This window comes from Prenolepis imparis, unplaced genomic scaffold (assembly GCF_030444845.1).
Source record: "Prenolepis imparis isolate NDT839.2.m4 unplaced genomic scaffold, iyPreImpa1.0 SCAF_1, whole genome shotgun sequence".
NCBI lineage: Eukaryota > Metazoa > Arthropoda > Insecta > Hymenoptera > Formicidae > Prenolepis > Prenolepis imparis.
Genome location: NW_028141159.1, coordinates 21,772,689 through 21,799,773, shown reverse-complemented (window position 1 = coordinate 21,799,773; position 27,085 = coordinate 21,772,689). Strand labels below are relative to the sequence as shown.

Genomic DNA, 27,085 nt, shown 5'->3' with positions numbered 1-27,085 from the left:
TGTACATACATATTCATATATATGCATAATCATAAATGTACATACATATTCATATATATGCATAATCATAAATGTACATACATATTCATATATATGCATAATCATAAATGTACATACATATTCATATATATGCATAATCATAAATGTACATACATATTCATATATATGCATAATCATAAATGTACATACATATTCATATATATGCATAATCATAAATGTACATACATATTCATATATATGCATAAACATAAATGTACATACATATTCATATATATGCATAAACATAAATGTACATACATATTCATATATATGCATAATCATAAATGTACATACATATTCATATATATGCATAATCATAAATGTACATACATATTCATATATATGCATAATCATAAATGTACATACATATTCATATATATGCATAAACATAAATGTACATACATATTCATATATATGCATAAACATAAATGTACATACATATTCATATATATGCATAAACATAAATGTACATACATATTCATATATATGCATAAACATAAATGTACATACATATTCATATATATGCATAAACATAAATGTACATACATATTCATATATATGCATAAACATAAATGTACATACATATTCATATATATGCATAAACATAAATGTACATACATATTCATATATATGCATAATCATAAATGTACATACATATTCATATATATGCATAATCATAAATGTACATACATATTCATATATATGCATAAACATAAATGTACATACATATTCATATATATGCATAATCATAAATGTACATACATATTCATATATATGCATAAACATAAATGTACATACATATTCATATATATGCATAATCATAAATGTACATACATATTCATATATATGCATAATCATAAATGTACATACATATTCATATATATGCATAAACATAAATGTACATACATATTCATATATATGCATAATCATAAATGTACATACATATTCATATATATGCATAATCATAAATGTACATACATATTCATATATATGCATAAACATAAATGTACATACATATTCATATATATGCATAAACATAAATGTACATACATATTCATATATATGCATAAACATAAATGTACATACATATTCATATATATGCATAAACATAAATGTACATACATATTCATATATATGCATAATCATAAATGTACATACATATTCATATATATGCATAATCATAAATGTACATACATATTCATATATATGCATAAACATAAATGTACATACATATTCCAGATCCGTACTACCTTTGAATATGGAAAATTCATAATAGTATGAATAACCCTGGGCTCTAAATCTAATAACACAGTTCGTGGTACGTAATGCTCATCATCTGCTTGATAAAAAGACATCCTTTCTATCCGTTCCCTCTATTGCATAATCTTCCAAGATTCCTTCTGGGCTGATTCCATGCTCTGTGCATAATCTCTTCCAAAACTCAAATCCAACTATAAATAAAATGTATAAAAATATATAAATTTTATTCTAAGAAAGAAAATATATAGGTTTTATTACAAATTATAATAAAAGAGAAATTTTAAGTTTGTAAAATTGAGGCATAATGTAAAAAAAAAGACGATAAAGATATTCGTTATTTTCATATTTGCAAGTATTTGGAAATATTGTAGCATTTGTATCAAAAAATTATAAAACGTATGAAAAGGATTTATATTATATGAGACAAAATAACATGTAATACTTTGATTCCCACATTGGCCAAGCTGCAAAGTTATCACCTCGCTTGGCATTTTAACGTTCTAACAATTCAAATATAAATCACTTTATTTTCTTGATACGAAAAAACCACCCACAACTGTATAGGCTGCTTTCAGCAGAGGAAATGGCCCAGTGAGTGCTTTACGTTATGCTTTCAGCGGTTTACTGTTTCTGCTGATCATGAGTGTTATTGTTTTTTTCTTTTGACCTTTTAAAGTAAATGCTTTCAGTCTGTACAGACTATCTCGCACTTTTATTATTAGAATATTACTAGAATATTACAAAGCACGCGTTACATTTGTTTCTTTATGGTATTATTTAAATAAATTGCAATTAAAAATCCCAAACTTAGAAGAAAGAAATGCTTTTGTCAATGCATAAAAGTAAAATTATATACTGATAAATATAAATATGCACGTTCTATTTTTAATTTACGAATTTATCACATAAAATTTTGCATTACTATAAGGTTCCACTGATCTCTTTGTAAAACATATTCTTCTAACTCAGATACATAAAACAGAACATAAACATAAATGTACATATATATTCATATATATGCATAAACATAAATGTACATACATATTCATATATATGCATAATCATAAATGTACATACATATTCATATATATGCATAATCATAAATGTACATACATATTCATATATATGCATAATCATAAATGTACATACATATTCATATATATGCATAAACATAAATGTACATACATATTCATATATATGCATAATCATAAATGTACATACATATTCATATATATGCATAATCATAAATGTACATACATATTCATATATATGCATAATCATAAATGTACATACATATTCATATATATGCATAATCATAAATGTACATACATATTCATATATATGCATAATCATAAATGTACATACATATTCATATATATGCATAAACATAAATGTACATACATATTCATATATATGCATAAACATAAATGTACATACATATTCCAGATCCGTACTACCTTTGAATATGGAAAATTCATAATAGTATGAATAACCCTGGGCTCTAAATCTAATAACACAGTTCGTGATACGTAATGCTCATCATCTGCTTGATAAAAAGACATCCTTTCTATCCGTTCCCTCTATTGCATAATCTTCCAAGATTCCTTCTGGGCTGATTCCATGCTCTGTGCATAATCTCTTCCAAAACTCAAATCCAACTATAAATAAAATGTATAAAAATATATAAATTTTATTCTAAGAAAGAAAATATATAGGTTTTATTACAAATTATAATAAAAGAGAAATTTTAAGTTTGTAAAATTGAGGCATAATGTAAAAAAAAAGACGATAAAGATATTCGTTATTTTCATATTTGCAAGTGTTTGGAAATATCGTAGCTCTTCCATTGCTTGCATCAATTCCTTCGTTTATAAAAAAACAATGTTGATAACAAAATCCTGTCCCCATATCACACTTGTTTATATTTATTAATATTACGACTAATAGCAGAAAACATTTGTACTTTATTATACTTTGCAAATATCTCCTTGCTACTGCATGTAATGAAGATACATAGAGCCAGAATGAATAACAATGTTTGTGCTTGGATTTGCTGAAAAAAAAAAACATTTATTATTATGCATATTTGAGAATAAACAAATATAAAACAATATATGAAATATATCGAAAAATTTACTAATATTTATCTCCGTGTAAGTATATATATTTTTAATGAAAGTATAATTACTTTTGCATCCTGAAATCGCCATTTTCTCGCAATATAATATTATAATAATAATTGATAACACTTTGAGTATTTTATTTTTCTTCTTTTATTATATCAATTTTCTTTTAAAATGCAGTATTTTCTTTCTTTTTCTTTTTTTCTCCTTATTTCGGCATTTTATTACAATTTTCGCGTAAAAGCTGTCATCGATATTTCACATCATGACTAAATATTTTAATAATTGTTAATAACAACGTTCATAGTAATACATATTGTATTTTTTATTATCATGAATTTTTAATTTACGAGTATCATTAATTTGTAAAAATTATTTAGCATTATTTAATAAATTTAATTTAATTTAAAACAGGTTATGTATGTGCCACGTGTCTCTTAAGACGTTCGAAAAATCGTCCGAGTTAATAGGAATACATGTTATGCAAAGAGGTTGTTCGAAGTAATGTCGGTAATGAAGGTTGGTAAATTATCGACGTTATTATCGATAAATTATCAACCTTTATTACCGACGTTACTTCGATCTACCTCTTTGCATAATATGTATTCCTATTAACTCAGACGATTTTTCGGACCTGAAAAGACACATATTGCTACACTATACCTCTTCGCAAAATATGTTCCCCTATTAACTCAGACGATTTTTCGAGCGCAATAAGACATATAATATATTATTGCTCGTTAAATCTCTTCGCAAAATATAATCTATTAATTTAGATGAATTATCAAAGATATTAAAAGACTCGTATTATTGCACGTTAATTGCATTAATAATTATCTGTAAATTAATAACAAAAATATATGAAAACTGATTTTTCTCGCAGATTCTGCCACTGAATAAGCGCAAGAAAGAGTCCTGATGTCTTTTAATATATTTTAAATAATATGTTATAATACTTTAAACTTGATTAATATTTTTGAAAGTTATCAGCTGATTTCTATCAAAAAATATTAATCGAGAATAAGATATTATAACATATATTATTTACAACATATTACTATTTTAATTTTTTATCATATTATTTAAAAATTTAATTAATAAATTAACGCTTTAATCAGCTGATTTCTATGAAAAACTATTAATCGAGTTTAAACAAATTTTATATTATTTAAAAAAAAATATTTTTTTAAACATAAAACCGAAGAATGGCGCGCACGTAGCGCGCGCTTATGTTGTTCTAGTATTTTATATAAAACATTATATTACTATATACACCACGTATTATATGATAGCACATACACTGATAAATATATTGACTATTCTCTTATTCTAGCCAACGTTTGAATTATTTTTAATTAAAATTCATTAAAATTCATTCGATCATAATTGAACGAAGTAGTGGTAATTATTTATTTGTGAAAATAAAAGTAGAAAATTATGTGATTAAATTATGGGAATAAAATTTGTTTGAACGATATCAGAAACTTGCATCTTCAAATTCTTTAGCTGTAGTTTAATTAATTGATGATTTTTTTGATAGAAAACGTTAAACGTGGCTTTTCTAAATGCTTCGTTTAATTGTAAACTGTTCTTTTCTTATACGCTTTATATAATATAAAGTAAAAAATATCAAACAATATTTATTTTAACATACATTTCAACAATCTATAGGTAGATATTAATTGAAAACAATAGACGTAATTTTCTTTGCGCTTTTATGAAATATAATATAAACGTCGACGTGCTTATTAAGTGTACATCAACGTTAAATGAGATATCAATTCATTATAGAGTAATAGTATCACGTTGCGTTAATTATCTTCCAGGCATATGTTGAAAAGACACACTCACTAAAGTTAGTTCTCAAGCTTCTCAGTACAATAGATTATACGAACAAAGCAAAGCAAACGCTTTTACTTTCATCTATTAATAAAATATTGAAATAAAGATAAAATTAGAAAATTATTTTTATCAGGAAAAATGGTCTCTCTATGAGATAGAGATATTAGAAAGCGTATTTACTCTATATGTATAAATTATTCTTATAATGCAATTATATGCAATTGTAATATTAATGATCGAGATTTCATTAAAGAAAAAAAAAATAATAATTTTTTTTTGATAGACAAGATATTTTATAAAACATAAAATATATTCGTTTGTTTCACATTTATTTCAATTAAAACGAGCATTTTATCATGGATCGAGAATGCGTACATAAGTATTTCACTGAATATCTTTTTATCAAATTACCTATTTTTATTTCCAATTTTTACAAAGTTTCTTATATGTCTTATATAAGAATAAAATATTATTTTCCTAGACAGAGCACTTCCCCTGTACTTATACTTGAATGATACTTGGGATGAGCTTTAATTGCAAACATCGTTTGCGTAACTTCATGCGAAATCAATAATTCAACAAGTTTCTTAGATTTAAAAACACGAACGTAGCTTCTAATAAGAACATTTGCTTCTCTTTCATTCACACAACCAACCGACCGTGACTCGAAAAACTTTTATCATCTTGCAATTAATTCTATATTCATTCATTCATCGTATATATAAGTACAAATCACGTCTCGATGTGTCCCTGCAATTGACCCACTATCTTTCGCACCCAGCCCGCTTGACTCTGCCCCGCGGAAACGTCGTCCCTATCCATCATCTCCGAGTTTCGGTTGCAACTGATCGACGAATCACCTCGCGGCTGATAAACGGCGTTCAGCCTCGCGGTGACCTTAACTTCCGAATCATCTGCGACGTGTCCCTTCGCCAAGAGCGACTTTATCTTCAGGTAATCCGGCTTCTGCGCGATACTAGGCTTCAATCTCGCTGACGACGTCGAGGACGCTTCTTGCTTCCTCCTGGCGGGTATCGGCGGCGCGATTTTCACCTTCGGCGTCGTCGCCGGGGTCGATTGCCGCGTCACGAACACTTCGTCGACGTCGCTGAATATTGCACTGTCCCGGAACGCCTCGTCTACATCGGCATCCGCGTAATTCTCGATGGTCTCGAAGCTCCTCTCGTAGAAGCTGTCCGTCTCGCTCTCGCGACGCTCCGCGACCTTGTTGCTGATCGTATCCTCTTCCTCCTCCTCGTGATCCTTCTCCTCCGACTCGTCGGTCTTGCCGAATGATCGATTGACATCTATAGAAGAGGACTGAACGCGTTTGCTCTCGGCGAAGAGGATCGCGGGGTCGGCGTAATCCGACTGGGCGATTCTGGCGCCGAGACTGGAGCTGCCTTGCTTGTAGTAGAGCTGGGGAATCCGCTGATCGTTGATCGAGCCGACGCTCGAGCAGCCCACCAGCTCCTCCGCGTCCGAGGACGGTTCTCTCGCCTGCTGGTTCTTAGCCTTGGTCCGTCTCTTTGAACACTTACCACTTACGCCGCTCAACGAGCGGAAGTAACGCGTCCGCTCGACCTCGTCGTTGCACTCGAGCGTTTCCGTGCTCATGGTGTTCCTCAGACGGCCCTGCAGACGGCTGCTCGCCTTGAAGAAGACGTTCCGGAAGATCGCGCTGCCGTTTGCCCGGTAGATCTTGTGATCGGGATGAATATTCGCACCTTCGGTAGCCGACATTCGCACGTCAGAGTAAGCGTCGTCGGTCAACCGCGTGTCCTCCAGCGAGCAGAAGAAGGTCGACGTGCTGGAGCTCGTCGACGTGGCGGGCATCGGAAACTTGGCGATCCTGCCCTCCGGCTGACACGTGGACGCGTACCTCTCCATGTCCTCGAGGTTGATCTCCGCCGGCTTGTCGGACGCGATCGTGAACGGCCGCTCGCTCATGGGTTTCCCGTCCCGTTGCAGGAAGCGCGACTTCGTCACGCACGTCGGTTGTGAGTTGGGGCTCATCTGGAAGCTGCGCGGAAGCGAGCCGCACTTGGGCGGCGACGTGGGCAGACCTTCGCACAGCTTGGTGAGCCAGACAGCGGGCTGGGTCGGGCTGTCACTGCCATCGTCGACGTCCTTCGCCGTCTGCAGACCCTCCCAGACGTGCTGCAGGTTGTCGTAGTTGCCGAAGCCCTTGGACTCGGTTTCTCCAACGTCATTTGCATCATTCCTCTCGATACGTTCCGTCATCACGTTGGAATTGAGCTCCTTGCGCTCAACAGCTCGGTGATTCGACGGCGCGAGGATCTCCTCGTGGTCCATCGACGTCGAATTATCGCGGATACGCAGCGCAGTCTTGATCACTTTGCTCTCGGTGACGATGCTCTGTCGTTTGAACGGCTCGAAGGTCGTTCGCTTCTCGTGCACGTGATTCGTCTTGCCGTTCCGCGCTTCTGTTGATGATTTTTGCACAGTCTTCAGGTTATCGTAGAAGAACTGCAGCGGCTGCTGATTCTCCCGGGCAGCTGTTGCCGAGGATAATGAATTCCAGGCGTTGTTCGTCCTGATCAGCCGCTGCTCCCGATGCGTCGCCCGAGCGCGTCCCAATCTATTATTATTATTATTATTGTGATTGTTTGCGCCGATGTAATTAGCGTTTTCCGAGTCGCTCTCGTCCGACGTGTCCGCAGAGATGCGCTTGTTGAATCGTTGCTGTCGCACATTGATGATGCTGTTGGTTCGTTGTTTCTCCAACAGTTTCTGGAACTCTTGGTTCTGCATGAGAATGTGACCAACGATCTCCTCCACCGTTTGCGTCGGAGTAGCGTGTTGCTGCTGCTCGATATTATTATTCTCTTTGGCTTCGCTCGGCGACGGTGGGGTTGTTATCTGACTCTCTGTCTCGACACGAATCTCGGCCGGTTCTTCGATCTCGGTCGTTGTAGATTGAGTATCGCCGGTAATGTCTGCCTTCTGCTCCTCGTCCGAGTGATTGAGACACACGTACGATTGGAAGCCTGGCTCCGATTTTCGTCTCCAGCCGGTGAAGCGATCCTGAATATATTTATTAACCTAAATATATATATATTTAGATATTTATAAATATATATATATATATATTTAGATATATTTATTATATCTAAATATATGTATATGCATATATGTATACATATATGTATGTGTATGTGTGTGTGTAGATATGATCGAATTTGTACATTCCATGACTCTTCTAGAATGGTTTGTTTAAAAAATGGCAGCCCTTAATCCATAAGATCTGGGATAAAAAAATGAAACAAAAATTGCAGATGAATGAGATGATTTTAAATAATTAAAAAAAAAAAAAAGAGAAAGAGAGAGAGAATGTGGTATTTTTAAAATTGATTTAAAAAAATAATTTAAAAATTATATTTTGTGTTTATTTGTATTGCAGGTTGAATTGAAAAATATTATGATATAGGTTGATGGAGTGAAGTAAAAGTGTGCAGTAAAACTAGATTCGAGATAAGCGTCTAAAATAATTAAATTTTTATAAGAAAATAATAAAATAAAATATAGTCTGATAATTTAAAAAATATACTAATAATAATCCAGTGTGAAACAGAATAAGTTTTCAGAATATTTACATATAAATTATAGTTTCATAATAATTATATAGCATAATAAAAACCTTACCTTAACTTTCGAGACGCGCATATCCGAGGATCTATTAAGAGTTTGCTCCCTGGAGTCGTTAACAATATCTTCGTCATCTTTGCGCGACGATGTAGACGAACCCTGATGATATATATTAATAAAAGGATTTATAAAATGTCCAGTTTATATCAAATAAGAAATTTTCGCACATTTTTTTTTCTAGATATCTCACCATTGTGGTATCAGATTTTCTGGCGCCCTTCTTCAGCTTCTGCCTGAGACCAGTCTCGGATCTACGTCTTTCCCTCTCCTGCTTACGTTTCTCCAGATATTCCGGAGGCGCGGAGTGTTTCTTCGCTGATCCCTTATCCGCCAATGTGTCGTCTGTTTAAAATTTCACATATTATTTTTTTTTCGTCGACTTGCGCGATGATTAAAAATAGAATGTTTGTGAATTATACAATTATATATTGTCATTTGTACGTACCTTCTTGTTGCGTTTGACCCAATTGCAATACCAATTGTCGGGCATGCGACGGTATAACGGCGTTATAATTCTCTAATATCACTCTCTTTATTTGTAAGGTCCATTCTCTCTTTTGTTCTAGATTGCGTGCCTGAAAGACAAATGATCGATCATTAAATAAGGATATCTTTTCACGCGTGCGTATTTAAATTCATTACTTTGCAATAAATATCTCGACGAGTCTTACTTGTAACGTATATTGCAACCGAGGATTATCAAAAGGTATCACATGAAAGCTGAATGGCTCCCCCGGGATACTTTCAATCAGCATTAAGTTTGAACACTAGAAACACAAGGAAAAATTATTACTTATATAATTATAATTAAAAGTAATTAATGCTTAATAAAGTCGCAAAAAATAATAATTAAAAAAAAAAAACTAAAGAGTTGCATATAAAGAAGAGCTATAAAAGCATACCATGATATGAGCTTTATAAACTAGAAGACCGCCCTCCTTCTTCTTGGTCAAAAGAAGCATACGATCGAAGAGGAAGGCATGCCGTGGTGCCTTGGCCCCTCGCATCCTGAATCTACCCTCCGCGACCAATTCGCCGCCGGTAGTCAGATCTGGTCCCGGCCAACCGTACAAAAGCGATTGAATCTCCTGAACACGTACAGCGTGCTCGTGCCGCCTCTTCATGGCATTGATGTGCTTCGCTATTCCGGTCATCGCGGCGAGAGCAGCCTCGATGGCGCTCACGCCTTCGTCAGCCTCATTCTCTCTCGTGTTACAATCGGCGCCATACTCCTTGGACAGATTCTCCAGAAGCAGGTGATACTTGAGAATCCTCTGGACCGGCTTCAGAAGAAACGAACCGAGCGGCAGCGCGTGTTTCAGGGCCGTTTGACGTTCGCGAAACGCGGACGCGGTCTCTTCCCGGCCCATCAGATCGGTCAGCACGGAGACTGTCCTGGGATAATTGGTACAGTACTCGGTGTAGACCTTGAATCCCGCGTTATGCTTGATAAACGTATTCGCCACGCAAACGGGATCCAAGCCGCATCTCTCGATGTCCCTCAACAACTCCCTATTAAACACGAAAATGTCCTCGATGTTGCTGAACAGATCGCCGAGGTGCAATTGACGGGCGAACGACGGCGGATCGTCCCGCCAAAAGATTAGATAACCCTGGATGACTTGGCGCAGATGCTCGACGTATATCGCCTCCGTGTCCACGATCTCCAGCAGCACCCTCTCGACGGGATTGCGATGGGGGTCGCAGTAGCGCGGTCTGTAGCACGTCGGACCCTCCTCGGCGCTGTCCCTCCTCCCCCCCGGTCCAGCATCGTCGTTCAAGATTCTACAACTGGCTTCGGAGACAGTCGCGAGCCCGCTGTCCGCGGAGCCCTGCGAGCTCGCGCAGGTGTCCGCGAGAGACTCGACCGAGGCCAAATAAGGATTCGCGGCGCAGGTGTTGCCCTGATTGCTGCCGCTACTGGAAGACGTGCTGGACGCGACGGAGCTTCCGGAAAGAGGTCTACCCGCTCCGTTCCTGACGCGTCGCCTGTTGTACCTGAGCGGGATGAGACCGTTGCTCTCTCGCCTCTCGTACGTCGGCTTCTCGGCGATCTCCTCGTTACGTTCCGCGTCCTCTGCCAGCGACGATGTCACCGCTTCCACCAGCATGGCGTTATCGGTAACGCTGATGTCCGCGACCTCGACGTACTCGCTCTCTTCTTCCTTGCTGCTCTTCGGGTCGTCCAGCTGATGCGTAGGCTTCGCTGGGTCGCTGGTGCGAAACTGACCGAGGATGGAGTCTCGATGAGCAGTTGACACCAGGCTCAGACGCTTTTGTAGGGCTGCCGGGATGCCGCAGGATGATGATAGGACCACGTGCTCGCCGTCATAATCATCGCCGCGGCGCGCCAGCTCGTCGAACATCCCCAGCAGCTGCGGTACCAGGTCCGTGCTGGTGCCTGGAAGTGGAATAAATAAAATAAAATTACGATTTGATGTTTAAAGAAGAAAAGAAAGACGGCTAATTTGAATCGTCGGTCTTAAATCTAATCAACGTTCAATGACCGTCATCGGGGAATCTGTGTCATCGCGATGAGATAGTCGAAATAATCAGACATCAGGTATGTGATAGTTATATAATCAAAGTGTACATGGATATAAATTTCGGAAACAAAAATCCTCTTCACACTTAATTTTTTTACGCGGATAAAATTGAATTTATGAATCTTAATTTAGATAAATCGGGATCTATTGTAGATATTCATCAGATTTTAAATTAATGAATTACGAATTTGACGCTCAAATGTCAGAATGAATAAAATAAAATAAAATTTAACAGATTTTGCTCAGCAGGGTGTTTCAAGAATACTTAAAGCTCTCTTATTTAAAATAGTAATTAAGAGAGATATCAGCTGTGCATTATTAAATTTATATTTAGCGATAAGGAGATTCGAATTCCAGTGTGAATTAATTACTATAGGAGATAAGATAATTTGTTCAAAACATTTTTTAATTGCTCAAAGTATTTCTTGATCATTTATATCAATTTAATGAAATCTTTTCTTCAAATATTTCCTGGAACAGACTTGACGCGTTTCGAAACATCATTACATCTTGATTTGTCCCATGAATCTTTCCCATTTGTTCGAGTTTGTCATAAATTTTGACGATGCCACGATTGGCAAACGGAGGACAGATGCGAGACAGATTGCCAGATGGGAGAGAAATACACAGATGAAATTTGTGCACTCCCCTATAAATATTAATAATAACCTTCAATTCATCGCGAAGAATGGCTTCGTTCACGCGAAAATACCGTTAACACTTTCTCTCTCTTTCGTGTAATCAATCATTTCCGATCATATTGAAGATTCTTAGAATACTGTCTTGAGAAATTACGAGCCTTTCTTGGCACTCGACTTAATTCGTCGAAGCAATATTCGCGACAGTAATTAATAAATGATCGCGAATCACCGCATTGTCATGGCAACATGATAATAAAAATCCATTTTTCTCTGTCAAAAATTTTAATCGAGTTAAAGAATTATAACATATTATTTAAAACATATTATTGTTTTAATTTTTTTAACATATTATTATTTTAAAATTTAATTAGCAAATTAATGCTTTAATCAGCTGATTTCTGTCAAAAAATATTAATAAAGCGTTAATTTGCTAATTAAATTTTAAAATAATATGTTATAAAATTTAAAATAGTAATATATGTTGTAAATAATATGTTATAATGCCTTATCTGTGATTAATATTTTTTGACAGAAATAGTATGTAATAAAAATTATAAAATAATAATGTTTTAAATAAAATGTTATCAGCTGATTTCTATCAAAAATTATTATTTGAGTTTAAAGTATTGTAACATATTATTTATAACATTATTTTAATTTTTATAGCATATTTTTATTTTAAAATTTAATTAGCAAATTAATGCTTTAATCAACTGATTTTTGTCAAAAAATATTAATCAAGTTTAAACAAATTTTATATAAAAATATCATTCTTTTTTATATAAAATCGAGGAATGGCGCGTGATATAAAAATTCTTAAATAAGTAAAGCGACTGCAAATTTCTGAAAACACATTGCTGAACGCAAACCTTATGAAACACATTATATACGTACAGTACAAAATGGTAAAAGAGAAATTAATAATTCTCATTTATATCAGATCGAATTTATACACAAGAGGGGTAACAAAGGGGAGGAGAGGGGGAGGGGAGGGACGGTCATCTATTGACATAGGTATATCCGAGATATTTCATAAATCATAAAAAAAATCGCTAATAAAAGCCAGGCAAGAAGGATCGCTGCTGCCGTTGGCTGCTTTTATCGTTAATGCGATCGCCTCCAATTAACTCGCTTCTCGTTTATCGGTGCTAAAAGATCAGCTCGCGCCGATCCGATTACTTGCACACGATGCAATTACACGAGTACATACAGTATACAGGCTGGATATTCCCATTATACAGGTTGTCCCAAACGAGTGTATCTTTCTTTTTTTTCAATGGCGAACACTTTGACGAATATCCAGATCCCGTTTATTAGATTAGAGAATTAAGATTCATAAACTCAATTTTATCCGCGTAAAAATTAAGTGTAAAAGAGAATTTTTGTGCCCGAAATTTATATACACTCTAATTATATAACTACTACACTTGATGTCTGATTATTTCATCGCGACGACACAGATTCCCCGATGACGGACATTGAACGTTGACTAGATTTAAGACCGACGATTAAAATTAGCCGTCTTTCTCTTCTTCTTCAAACATCAAACCGGAGAGAAATTCCAGCCGCTGCGGATGAGATCAAGAGGAGGAAGGATGAATTTAAGACACACCCTGTATGCAATCATCGCATCTCGCGACTCATACATGGAAGTTGATTGTGTGTAAACAAACGGGAATAGAATTTTCAATTTCCTCGACGTGAAATCAACATCGTCCGTAAATGTACCGCTACTGGTGCATTTACGTAGGTTTGCACTCGTTATCGATTAATTTTTTTTTTAACACACAAACGTATATTATACACACACGCACAAATATATCCGTGGAATTCTCTGTCTCTCCGATACGATATATAATATGCAAATCGTCCGATTCTATAAGTGCGCGTCCCCGATTCTCCGTGTTTCTCCCTCGGATTTACTCGTCGCAATATTATCTCGGTCTCCCGACTCGCCTGATGCGTCTTGTGCACTCTTGGCTGGAACTTCCTCTAATAATAGGAACACGCAGGGCGCGGACTTTCGTGCGATTTAAGACCGCCTTGTCTAGACCTCGTTTCGGTAATTTTATAAACGGAAGGGAAGTGTGTCGATTGGATAATTGACTCCTCGCTCTTTTACATTACACAAAATATTTAACGTGAAAAAAATGTTTGGTGTCTCGATATGATCGAACGAAAAAAAAGAGATGAATTTATCACAGAACTGCACGCGAGTGCACGCTATAATATCTAATCTTCAAAGTCTCTTGCGAAACACCTTGTCCCTTTTGTTTTGAAAATAGAAACAGTTCCAATAAACATGCTCGCGATACATTTGACACCTTGACGCGGAATGAATTTTCCACGGGAAAAAATAACGGAATTTTATGTCTTTCCGGCGTGAAGAGATTTAAGGGCTTACGAATGGGACCCTTTGATCTTCGAGTTACTGTGTCTACTAGAGAGCTCTCGGTTCTGAGGTTTCAACATTAGTTTTCGTTCTTAAAATGTATCACAGTGGTGTTCGAATTCTCCCAGAAGAGGCGACCAAAAATAGAGAACATTTCGGAGATAATTATGTCAAAAAATTGGAAAGAAATATCAAATGTCAAAAAAGAATTGAAAGAAGAAATATCTTATAAACATTTTTTTTAATCTTTACAACATATAAAATTTAAAAAAATATATTTTTATTACACATTCCTTTAAATTTTTCGGGTTTCGAAAGAGATAAAAAAAAACATAAAATAATTATATTTTCTCATAATTAATAAAAAAAGGTATGTCAAGAAAAAAAATTTAATACAAAATTATAATACTTCTATTCGAGAGAAATACAATTCAATCTAGCACAAGAATTCACGATTTACAAACACTAAAAGGAGGATTGTTTCGATGATGAGTGATACTGCATGCATGCTTTTACAAAATTCTCGATCGCGTTAAAGGGATAAACTGATGGAAAAGCGTGCAGTCTCGATGCTACAAACTGATCTTGCAGCTGGTACCTCACACGAGGGCTACGAAAATAGCGTTCGCAAGGATGAGAAGAGAGAGCAGAAGGAGAAGAAGAAGGCAAACCACGAATCGTTCATTGACAAAACTCCGATACGAGCACGTATTTGCACGTATCGCGTTCATTGACACGCAGACTCATTGAAGAAAACGTCTTTCGATATATATACGAAGTAGTAGAATAATTTGAACTTGAGCTTTAACGAAAAATTTATCTTTAAAAATTCTTAATTTCCTTCATTCAATAATTTATATGTTTTTATGACAATTATTTTAAATTAGAAGACTCCTTAAAAAAACTTATTTAATTCTTTTATTTTTTTGTTCCCTCCATCTCTTTTAGCTCCTTAAAAATATGCCTCCTTCTCGCGACTTTTATTTTATATATCAAGTACACGTGTAACCCTTCTGTCAATGATGGATATCCCAAGCAAATGTTAAAAATGTGTCGGAACTTTTCTTCGTCCGAAACAAATTACAAAGGACCTTTGTGTTCGGAAACCTCTTAATAAAATTATAACAAGAAAAAACATTCGATGCTCATCAAGTGTTATAAAGAAATTGTTATAGTGCAATGTGTAGAACACATGAAAGTGACAAATTATGCATTGACAGAAGGGTTAAACAGAAGCGGTAAAGAAATGGGCGTTCAATGATGAAAAGCAACGGTCGCTGGGAAAATTTTCAAGTACCCTAGGGCATGCGACTGCATGCCAACACGTTCCTATGAATCATGATTCCGCATAGGCGTGGACGTGCATTCGCTTTGCATTCGCCGTCTCTCCGGCGCTACGACGAGACTCGTCGCATAAAATCTGCATCGCGGATGAGAGAATATGACGCTTGGGAGAGGAGACGTTTCTTCAGGAGGGAGGGAGACGCAACTCTCATAGTGGAGCCGATAATATCTTTGTGTTGCGGCTGATATCCGAGTGTTACTTCGCGGCGAATTAAGGTCAATTGCACCGGCGACATCTCCGGTCAATTAACTCTAACGATTTCCTGTCCGTTCGAGAATCGGCAAGTCGTCGAGGTTGATTTAGACGATACTTTTTATAATCTCGCTTGCGAGGAATCTCCGAGTGACTCGATTCCATATATAAAATAAATAAATGCAGAAAAATTGCACGCGTTAAGACGAGATGTTAAAACAAGATATCTCTTGAAAGAGATGGTATATCGAAATGGGATGCTTATTTTTTGTCATGGATGAGTTCTCTTATCAACGATTTCTCATTTTTCTCACATGGCATGGAAATACATTACAAATATTCATAAACATCCACAGGAAAAAAAAGGGGGGACAAGAGGAAGACATTTGCTCCTCTTGGAATCAGCAAAAAATTAATCATTTGCTCTCCCTTCGAATAAACGCTGGAATTTATTCGCACATTTAATTTAAAAAAAATTAACTAAAAAAAATTAAAAAAGAACAAACAATAAAAAAATTTTAAAACTAAAAATTACAAAAAAAATCTTTCTCGATACCTGTCTTGTGAGAAAGCTTTTACTATATCAGAAGATGTATAAATTTTAAATTATTTCTGGAAGTAATATTTTGCCTCTCCGCTGGAAAAAATCCTGCGGACGCTCTTGTCAATATCTAATATATAAATTTTAGAATTAAATGATAGCGTGACGGCGATAATAATATCGCGTTATCGAATGCCCTTCTTTCCAGGCGCGTTGAAGGAGAGGATTATAAGAAACGTTTCCGTGCAGCCTCCGCGCCTCGCCGGAGGCCAAAGACGGCGGAGGCTACCGTTAACTGGCTGATATCCAAAGTTCGGGAAAGTACGGGAAAGAAAACGGGCAATGTTGCTTCTCGCCCGGTAGGTATACGTACGACTCCCGGTGCGACTCCTCGTTCTGGAAACCGATCACGCGCGATTCCGCGCTGGAAAATCTGCGCGGCGCGCACGACCAGAAAAGGAGAAGAGCTGCGCACATATACATATATATATACACACATATACATGTACGTGTTATGCCACTCACGTAGCCGTGGCGACAAGTGCAAGGACCGCGCGTGTCGCGGCCGCTGCACCCCGGAATTCCAGGGTGTCCCCCTTTATGGCTCTTATCTGTTCCTGGAGGTGCACCCGGAAATGCGCTAAGCACTCCAGGAGATGCATTCCGAAACGCACGCCGAGAGAGAAAGAGAAACAGTGCTATTATACGAAAAGGTTGCGAAACAACTGCCAAAAATAATATTTGCCGCGGTAAAAATGCGTGTCACGTGTGGGATTACGGATATTTTTGCGACGAACTCGTGTTTCGAAAACGTAGAAAAAAATTAAAAAGGATAGTTAATTTCTAAAATTAGAATAAAATAAAATAATAAAAAAATTGGTCTCTCGCGATAATAGATATATAGATAAATTTATCTACGCCGAGATAAATCGTCTTTGAAAATAGATAGTTTGAAATATGAAACAGTACAAAAATTTATTTATCGTATCTAACTTTAGTTATTTTATATGTTTAGAAGAAATGAATATTAAAGTAATAAAAAAGCAGATATTTCTCAATACATATATACACATACAAGATATTATATGGAGAAAGCGTGAAATATATTCATTATAAGATTTGTATCTATAAATTAAACAACTTCGAATCTGGATCTTGAAATGCGAGACGAGAATTACGAAAATAAATATTAGTTTAAAAAAAAATAATATTCCTATATTCTGCTATATATGTCACTGTTCTCGTTTCTATTCCGAGATTGAAACGATGCGATCTTCGGTTGATTGTGCAAATCTTGCAATATCGTGCTACAATGAGATAATTGAGGCAAATATAGCAAATGAGACAAATCCAACAGCGTTGCCCTGCTAATATTTGATCTGTGATAACGAGATATTACACAAAACATGCGCAAACGTTGTATTGTCAGATAAGAATCGCGAGATTAAATCGATGATTCTATATAGGAAATTGGAATTGTCTGCTCGCGATTGAAGAATTAGATCACATTTGATCTTTGTCTGCTAATAACATTGCAATGTTCTTATTCAGTGTTATTCGGATTAAAAATTAATAAATTAATTTAAATATTAGATAGTAAAATATTTAATTAATTTATCGCTATATTTGTAGTAATTTTTTTTAACAAGCAAAATGTATTGAAATATTTTTTAAGCTTCTTACGCTTGTGTCCTTATCATTATTACTTTTTATTCTCTACGTTGTATTATGTTCCCCACCATGAGAAATCAGCTTCTGTCTCTCTTGCGTGAAAATGATAACAAACCAATCGCGTTTCGTATAACAATAATATGCTATGTGTCGAATATCGAATATTGTAGCGCTGTTTACATATGATGGCCTCGCTATCATTCGCACGATGAGATTCGAGTCGGAAAGTTGCATTATGAGCTGCTCCGTGTGTGTCGTATTATTTTTCAAAGTACGATCGTGAGTAATACCAAACCCATCATTTCTTACGAACGATTAAAGATTATTAGTCAGCGCGAGTAATTAATTTTCGCGATTATCGAGAGTGTTAAATGAGAGTACCATGATTCTATGGTGATTAGTGCAATTAATCAGTGTTTTTAAAAATTAATTAGTGTTTTCGCGAGTGAATGCAAGTGTGAAAACCACAAAGCAGTAAAGGATAGACAAGAGAGAAGGAAGAAAGATGGCATTAAATGATGGAGCGACCATGTGAGCAATTTATAATTTAAAAAATTTATTATTTGTTCTTTGTGCTAATTTATTGTTCTAATTCCAATAACTTTAAACAATGCTTTTTTATATGTAAGCATTAAATTATATGAATTATACAAATATAAAAAATAAAAATAATATATATATATATATATATATATATATATATTGACATAATAAATTAACACTTAATTATGTTATACATTCGAATTTGATTTCTCGCGGTGGATAAGATAAAATTGAAATGATAAAAGTCAATTTTAAGATTAGTTTGAGGAAAGATTAATAAAATAGAAGGCGCTACAAAGTCGACAAATATTTTTACCCTCGTCTACGATCGATTATTTATCTTTTGTCAGGAGTATCGAAAGTCTATCTTCGACGAGTAATCTCCGGGCAATGTACAACGTCAAATCGTTGTAAAAACTCCCAAAGATTATCCATCATATTTCACATTCCGTACTTAAGCAACTTTAATAAAGTGAAAATATATACGAGTAATATTTTTTAAAGTACGCACACAAGAGAAGGTTATTTATAAAAAAAAAGATTGATGAATGAAACACCCTGGCGCGAACAATGGCATTAGAATAAATTTGTCATATATTTTTTCTTTTTTCAAAAATCCCAACCAGATAATACTCGAGAAAGCCTCCGAGGCACGTTTCTCCTAAAATACACAAAAGATGTCGAAACGCCGAAATATTCGATAATAATTATACAAGCGACACACACACACACATGGTTTTACGAAATTGAACGTTTCGTCCTTGAAGAGCTGTCATTTCTCGGAATTAGAAGCCGTGCAACTTAACCGTGTGCGTGTCCCGGTTGTAGTTTCTAGCATTCGACACAGTCATCTTGATTAGTGTAGAGTTTACACAAACGAGGCAGACGTTATGGACAGTAATGACTTAGGAGACAATGACTTAAACGACAACTTACGGTGTCTTTCACCCTCCTGGCGAAATCGCTCTGACTCGGTCTTATCCTTCCGGTTACCCTCTATGATAACGTCAGGTACGATCTGGCTCGAACAATTCGTTCGTTTTTCTATGTCGACCACCGGCAGCGATTATTCAAAATGATCGCCGCTCATCTCATTCATTTCCGCTAATTATCGCGCTACGCGCTTGAACCGGATAAAGTAGTCACTCTTCGAGAAAATCCGTTTCCTTGTAACGATTATAGTGTCACGACCATGTGACATGATATAAGATTGCACGATGACGCTGATTGCACGCTTTCGCGAAACGAGTATTTAAAGCAGGTTTAGATCTTCCTCGTAATCAAGTATCTCTGATAAAAAAAAACAGAAACTAGTCGAAGAGATAAACCACCGAATATTTCGAAATCACTTGAATCACCGTAAGAAGATCACTCTCTGTCGAAGATGAAACTTTGAACCGAGCGTCTGCGCTTGCGAAATGAAGTAATAAAGGAACTTAATCACCCGCGAGGCAAAATAGAAAGAAATTCGAAACATCCTCGGTACGCGCGTCACGACATGTGATAAGAAAAGATAATGAACGGTTGCTCTTTATCGATCGAAACTCGGATCTATCTATCCTCCAGCGCGTAAAGAAAAATATCCCGCCGCGCGGAAGAAGGGAAAAAATGCGTCTGCGACGTCGCGTCGCCACCCGAGTAGGTGGGTCTTATAGTATCCGGCCAGGTAGATACAGCTGCGCACAGCCTTCGTCGCTCGAGCAACAGGTAGATACTGGCGGTCGTGGATGGGAACGGAGCTAAACGGAGCGAGCGTGCCACTCGGATGGCTCGGATCGAGAGTGCCGAGAGCAGAGCGGTTAATAAGTCGACTTCCACACCGGATAACCGCGGCAAGTGAATAAGATGCGATAAGGGGACCCATCGAGCTCATTCTTATCTGTCATTCTGTATCGTCGGGAACATTGACATATAGGGACGAGTGACACTTCGAGAATTAGAAGTGTGAGGTGCTGATGTGAAATGTAACGATGGGGAATCCATTAAAAAAAATTATTTTATAATAAAATATCTACCAGAGAGAATTTTCTATTAGAATTTACCCTGGAAATCATGATAACCGTGGGACAATATGGTATATGGAAAGAATTTTAAAAATATGTTTGATTAATTTTACCATACTTTTAGTAAATTTTACTATACTTTTAGTAAAATTAATCAAACATATTTTATATATTATTGCGTGATAGATATTATTATTTTTATTGTAATAAATATTAATCACAGAAATTCTCATAAAATTCTCATAAAATTCTTTCCTATCTATCACAATAAAATATAAAACATGTCTGATTAATAGAGAAATTCTCAAAATTCTTTCCATACCGTATTGTCTCACGATTAACATGATTTTCAGGGTAAATTCTAAAAGAAAATTCTCTCTGTGTATAAAATTTCTATTATATTACTATAGGATAATCGAAAAAATTTTTACATTATTATTTTTCAAAAAATATTCTTCAAAGATTATAAAAAAATGAATTATTATCTATATAAAATATAAACATATACTAAGTCTTGATTGATAAAAGTTAAATTTATGTATATATAATATAATATAAATTACATGAGAATGTGTTATATACCAATATAAAATATAAAAAATAAAAAATAGAATATATGTGTTATGCATTGATTATATGATAAAGTTTTTCTCTGCAGCTCGCGCGTATCTCTGCCATTCATTCATAGTAGCCTGCTTATAGTAATGAGTAATGAGTCTCGGTTATCTATGCAACTAAATGCATAAGGCGGAAAAGATCCATTGAGAAATTCTGCGTAATACGGAGATTGGAGTTAAATCGAATGACAATTGCATAATGCGTCTGCAGTTACAGTTATGTCAATCATGAGAGTATTAAAATATTACATTAATACATAATCGCGAATCGATGCAAACTTATGACAGGATATCAATTTTTCGATAACTCTTAAAGATATCTGCAAAATAATTTGTCACTGATGAATTTTTATCGATAACTCGATCTTTTATATGCATGATATTACGATGCAATATAATCAGATTTTAGTAGATATAAATTTACATATAGATTTTATCTTATCATAATGTAAATATAATAGCACAAATTAAAATAAAACAAAATTTATTTTTTTTTAAATAATGTGTTTCCTGCAATAAGTTTTTAAAACTGTCTGTTTCTCTTCTCGAATGGAAAAGCTAATTTGGTTATAAAATCCATAAATCATAAACACGTCAAAATTATCATATATCCAACGTAGGATTAACGCGCGGCTTTCTTTTTCATTCTCTTTCATCCTTTAAAATCCTCTTATCAAGCGCCGGACTTTGACAACTGACAGAGAAAGGGAATAATCTTCTCTCTTCCTTTTCTCTCCACATTAATTTATTCGAAATTTCAGCTTTACAGATGCGTTTTAAGACTCATAATTCTCATCAATCCTCTTGATCAAAAATACCGTAAAAAAAATTTTCACAAACATAAAATCTTACTTGCTGCCGCATTTCAAGATTGCATTTATCTCATCGTCGACTTGTCAAACAAAAGTACATACCTTTCCTACATTTCGAAAGTTATCTCCTTCTATCGGACAAATGCAGTAGATAATGTTCTTTTTTAATCACCAGCGAACAGTATAGCTTAAAAAAATGACATTCTTAAAATGTGTATAAATAAGTAATATAGCATTTATTTCTCGCGTTTGTCACTTTCGAAAGGTACACAGAGAGAATTTTCTCTTAGAATTTACCCTGAAAATCATGGTAATCGTGGGACAAAATGGTATGGAAAGAATTTTAAGAGAATTTTTCTGATTAATATTTATCACAATAGAAATAATAATATCTATCACAATAAAATATGTTCGATTAATTTTACTATGCAGTTTAGTAAAATATTAATCCAACATGTTTTATATTTTATTATGATAAATATTAATCAGAAAAATTCTCATAAAATTCTTTCCATTGTCCCACGATTACCATATGATTTTCAGAGTAAATTCTAAGAGAAAATTCTCTCTGTGTATTTAAAGAATGTTGAACGTTTCTCCTCCACGAAGAGGAAGAAGAGAGAGAAATAATGTAAATCTCCGTTAAAAAATGTCATTAAATTATTATTAATCGTGATATTTAGTGTGAACGTCGCCGTAGACGTACGCGAGGGTGGAAAGGGGGGGATTCGATCGTCGCAATGAATTACAACGAGTCCAGTCACTGTGTGAATGACTCACCGAGGTACTCTAGTCGCCGCTGCTGCTGCTGCAGCGCGTCACGCGCCGATAAAAGGCTCTCTTCGGCTCTCTTTGCGCTGGAAAGAGGAATTTGAACCGCCCGGTCGTCGCCGAGAAGGGAAGTGAATAACCACGAGCGCCCGGGGGGGCATTAGGATACCCGGGTTCCCTCGACGAAGGGGGGCAGACTGGTTCGACCGCGAATTATGAATCATCGAAATGCCTTACCGGCGTGTCTAAAGCGCGCTAATAATCGTGCGGGTTTCCGAGTAAAATCCAGGAGGGCTAACGGCATCCTCGACGCGCCAGAATAGTCTTGAGCCGCAGATTAGCCGGGGGGTGATTAGAGCGATGACGTGGGCGCTTGTGCGCTAAGTCGGGAATTCGAGTGTGAAAAAATAAGCTACATTTCGCCGCTCTTTCTCTCTCTCTATCGAGTTCGTCGCTCGTCGAAAGGTATTTAAAAAAAATGTTGAGTGTTTCCGAAGAGGAAGAGGGATAATATATATATAAATCTCCGTGAAAATGTCACATTGGATCATTACGAGGGGTGTCTCACTCATCAAAAATTTGTACATGTATTGCGAATTACCGAGAATTCTAAGTAATTCCATGTAATGCGACGGAATGCGTGTAATTGTGTTAATTCTTTTTTTAAAATAAAGTACAATATTTAAATATTAGTACTGTTTAATTTAGTAAGAAAAATGTAATTAGAATGATTATAAAAAGAAATGTTAAGAAAAATTAATTTGTGAGATATTATTGTAAATCATATAGTACCAATGTATTATGCAAAACATTTTAAATTAATATTTTTTTTTAAATTAATATTGCAAATATATTTAGTTGGAACACCTAAATTAAAATATATTATAAAGATATAGAATAAAGATAACAAAAAGTTACGTGTTTCCAATTATAAGTAGTAGATTATAAGTTTTAAAAAATGTCTTGTTTTAAACTTTGTGATAAAAAAATTCAGAAATTTTTACAAATCAACTTAAAAAACCATTTTTAATAAAAATTTCTTTTATATAAACTTGAACACTCACAAAATACAAATAAAATTTGATTAGATCTAAACAAATTAAATATCAAATATTAATGATTCCATAAATTATAATATTTAGTAAAATATATTAAAAAACGACATATAATAACATCATTTTTACTTTTTAAGATGTTTTAATCTTGTCTGGGTTATTATTGTTTTATGCTTGTAAATCAATGCAAAGTAATGCGTATCCTGAAAAAATATACATGTATTGCGACAGTGAGACACCCCTCGCATCATTATTAAAAATATAATAAGTAACTTTATTATACAAATTTAAGACAAATCGATCTTTGACAATCTATCGTATACACGAGAAGAATCTTAATTTAAAAAAAAAAAGAAAAATAATTTTCGAAAACGTTTGACATGATACGAGAAATTGTTATCTCGATGAATTTGAGTGTAAAGGAGTGTAATAATTTTTATTCTTATTGAATGAAATGCAATATAAATCTGCATAAAATTGCCACATGTAATTCCGCGTATATACATATATCTCGCTTAGTGCAATTTAATTATTATTATGATTAAGTTATTGCATCCATTATTTTCAAGATATGCACGAGTCGTATATACGAGAAAATGTCGGTATTCACTAATTAGCGGCCGAAGAGTTAATGCAACAATTCGTAAACGACGCGTGTTTCTATCTGTACACGACTCGACGACGCGGCATTAATTACATTACACAAACGTACTGTTATATTTAGCGGCGCCGATATGTGCATACATCACGCACACACACGCGAGATTTTCCGATGAAAACATATACGCGAATTCCTGCAACACGAATATTCGACGTTCTTATATACTGTCGAGGACGTATATGCATAATGTCGTAAGAGAGAAACACGCGTCTCTCCTCTCCTTCAATGACGGATAGGTCGCTCAAGGCCAAAGAAATTTGCCATTCGAGCTGGTTGATTTTTATACATACGACGGAAAATCGCGTGTCGCAAAATTGCGAAATAAAACCCGTAATTTGTGATTAAAAAGTTCGCCCCACTTTTGACACGCAAACTTATTCTCTAATCTCATAAACATATTCTTGAATCTATGTGTATATGCAAAAAAATATTTTTTCCGTATATTTTATATATATTTATTATATTATATATATTTTATATATATAATTTATTTTTTTATATTTTATTTTTTATTTTACGATATATACATACGTCGTATTAATTTTATTTGGAGACAAAAATCGCTGAAAATTAATTGACACACAAACGTCTCAATTTCGTTCATCTGTCAAATATAAATTCTCATCTCGTTCGGCCTTAAATTATGAATTTTCTATTCGCGCGGAAGTTCTTAACTCGAGAGATCGATGCATCGAGTGTGCGTAAAGCGCACTCAGCTCCGATATACCTTCTTGCACCTTTCACTGGCTTCGATAAGGAATTATATTTAAACCAACACGAGACACGTAACGCCGTCGCGGCCGAGAGGAATGAAGAAATCGCGCGCTTTTATCGCGATTTATTCGCATTCGCGGAATGCAACATCGTAATTGCGTCAAACGGAAGGCCGTATTACGCTTCTCTTTCTCGCTCCGCGATTACTTTCTTTACTTTTCTCTGTTTATATAATTGTTTTCGAAGAGAATATGCATTGAACATTTGCGCGAGTACATTAAACTACGAGAATTGTTTTCTAGTTTCTTATTCTCGCGGCAATTATACACTTCTATAAAAGTAATGAGCAACCTTGTGTAGACAGCAAAATGTTCTCTCGGCAATTATTATTCTCGACAAAGTAAAACAGAAAGACAGCTCACTGATGGAAGCAACAAAGAATCGGACTTCTCGCCTCTCGATTCACGAATAATGTCTGGAATCGGAAACTTTCTCAGACTTGGAATGAAAATGCGCGGCGCCGCTGTTCAAGAAGGCACGTGAGGCATTCGATATTAGACATTACTCGTACTATATACGAGGTGCTCAGAAACAATACCCATTTCGATTCCTTGATCAATTTGAAGTCAATGTTTCTCGGCAGAAAAAAGATTCCGTCAGATGCTAATGTTTATATTTTTCTTTTCCAAGTTCTTGATTTTATTTAATGGTCTCACGAAAAAAATATTAGCCACCATATAGCTAAATTTTAGAGAGAGCTGTTCCTATATTACACCTGCAATTTAGTTATCATATCTAAATTTTAGCTATATGGTAGCTAATATTTTTAAACTGTAGTTTAACGGAGAATTCTTTTTAAAAGATTAGCTAAAATTTAGGCACGATAATTAAATTTCAGGTGTAATATAAGGACAGTTAAAATTGAGCTATGATTGCTAATATTTTTTGTCCGTGTTATATAATATATATAAACTGTGAAAAATGTTACCTTTTATGTATAAAAATAATCTTGCTTAATTGAAGAATTTTGTAAGAGAATTGGGAGAAAATCACAACTCAATCAAGAATTAAATCAATTAAATACCAATTAAATACCAAATTAATATCTTGGCAGCTATACGATATGCGACATGAATTAAAAGTCTATTAAAGAAAATTCCATTTTGTTATCTAAATAATTTGTTCTTGATTTAATTAGCTGAAAATATATTTCGAAGGCACCTACTTTTACTTACAATTTAGAAATTATTCGTATCTGACGATTTTTATGAAGGAATAATCAAATACTTGAAATTGCTCGAACAATCCGTCAGCGAAGTCGGTCGCTCTCATTTGTTGAGCACCCTACATATATAGCTACGTGCGCATAAGAAGTCTAATATCGTGTATAGAGAGACGAAATAATTATTAACCGTAGTCGAGAATCGCACCGGTAGTTGTTAACATCATGAAAGTGCATTTCTGGGAATCGTTCTCGATTTCCTCATCCGGGATAGCACTCTATTAACCCAGAGAACAGCTGAGAGAGTGAATCGCGATCGTTGTTAAATTCTAAACTCACACACACACATTGGTAGAGACATATATTAAAATAGATATCGATATTATACATATATTATAGAGAAGTGTATTCTTTCTGAAAAAAATT

The 27,085-nt window shown here is 34.9% G+C and overlaps 2 protein-coding genes across 4 annotated transcripts in view; both read right to left on the bottom strand.

Moving 5' to 3' along the window:
* Positions 1–1,275: 1,275 nt before the first annotated feature.
* LOC145936131 (tubulin gamma-1 chain-like) lies at positions 1,276–4,898 on the bottom strand. Its single transcript, XM_083038031.1, has 4 exons — positions 3,488–4,898; positions 3,273–3,352; positions 2,757–2,957; positions 1,276–1,490 (listed from the first exon to the last, which is right to left on the bottom strand). Exons 1-3 carry the CDS (start codon positions 3,493–3,495, stop codon positions 2,839–2,841), a joined length of 207 nt encoding a protein of 68 aa, XP_082894157.1. The 5' UTR covers positions 3,496–4,898; the 3' UTR covers positions 1,276–1,490; positions 2,757–2,838.
* A 678-nt stretch (positions 4,899–5,576) lies between these two features.
* Positions 5,577–27,085, bottom strand: part of Gefmeso (Guanine nucleotide exchange factor in mesoderm) — a 46,122-nt gene continuing 24,613 nt past the window's right edge. The window contains exons 1-7 of one of the 3 annotated variants that reach the window (XM_083038021.1): positions 19,741–20,586; positions 9,836–11,334; positions 9,605–9,700; positions 9,379–9,508; positions 9,124–9,275; positions 8,931–9,032; positions 5,577–8,330 (exon numbers count right to left, since the gene is read on the bottom strand). In XM_083038021.1, coding sequence (XP_082894147.1) covers positions 5,997–8,330; positions 8,931–9,032; positions 9,124–9,275; positions 9,379–9,508; positions 9,605–9,700; positions 9,836–11,299 — 4,278 coding nt within the window. In that variant the 5' untranslated portion in view covers positions 11,300–11,334; positions 19,741–20,586 and the 3' untranslated portion in view covers positions 5,577–5,996. Of the gene's footprint in view, positions 8,331–8,930; positions 9,033–9,123; positions 9,276–9,378; positions 9,509–9,604; positions 9,701–9,835; positions 11,335–19,740; positions 20,587–27,085 lie in introns of those variants that run through there. The other 2 variants (XM_083038011.1, XM_083038017.1) reach the window with 2 other exon arrangements.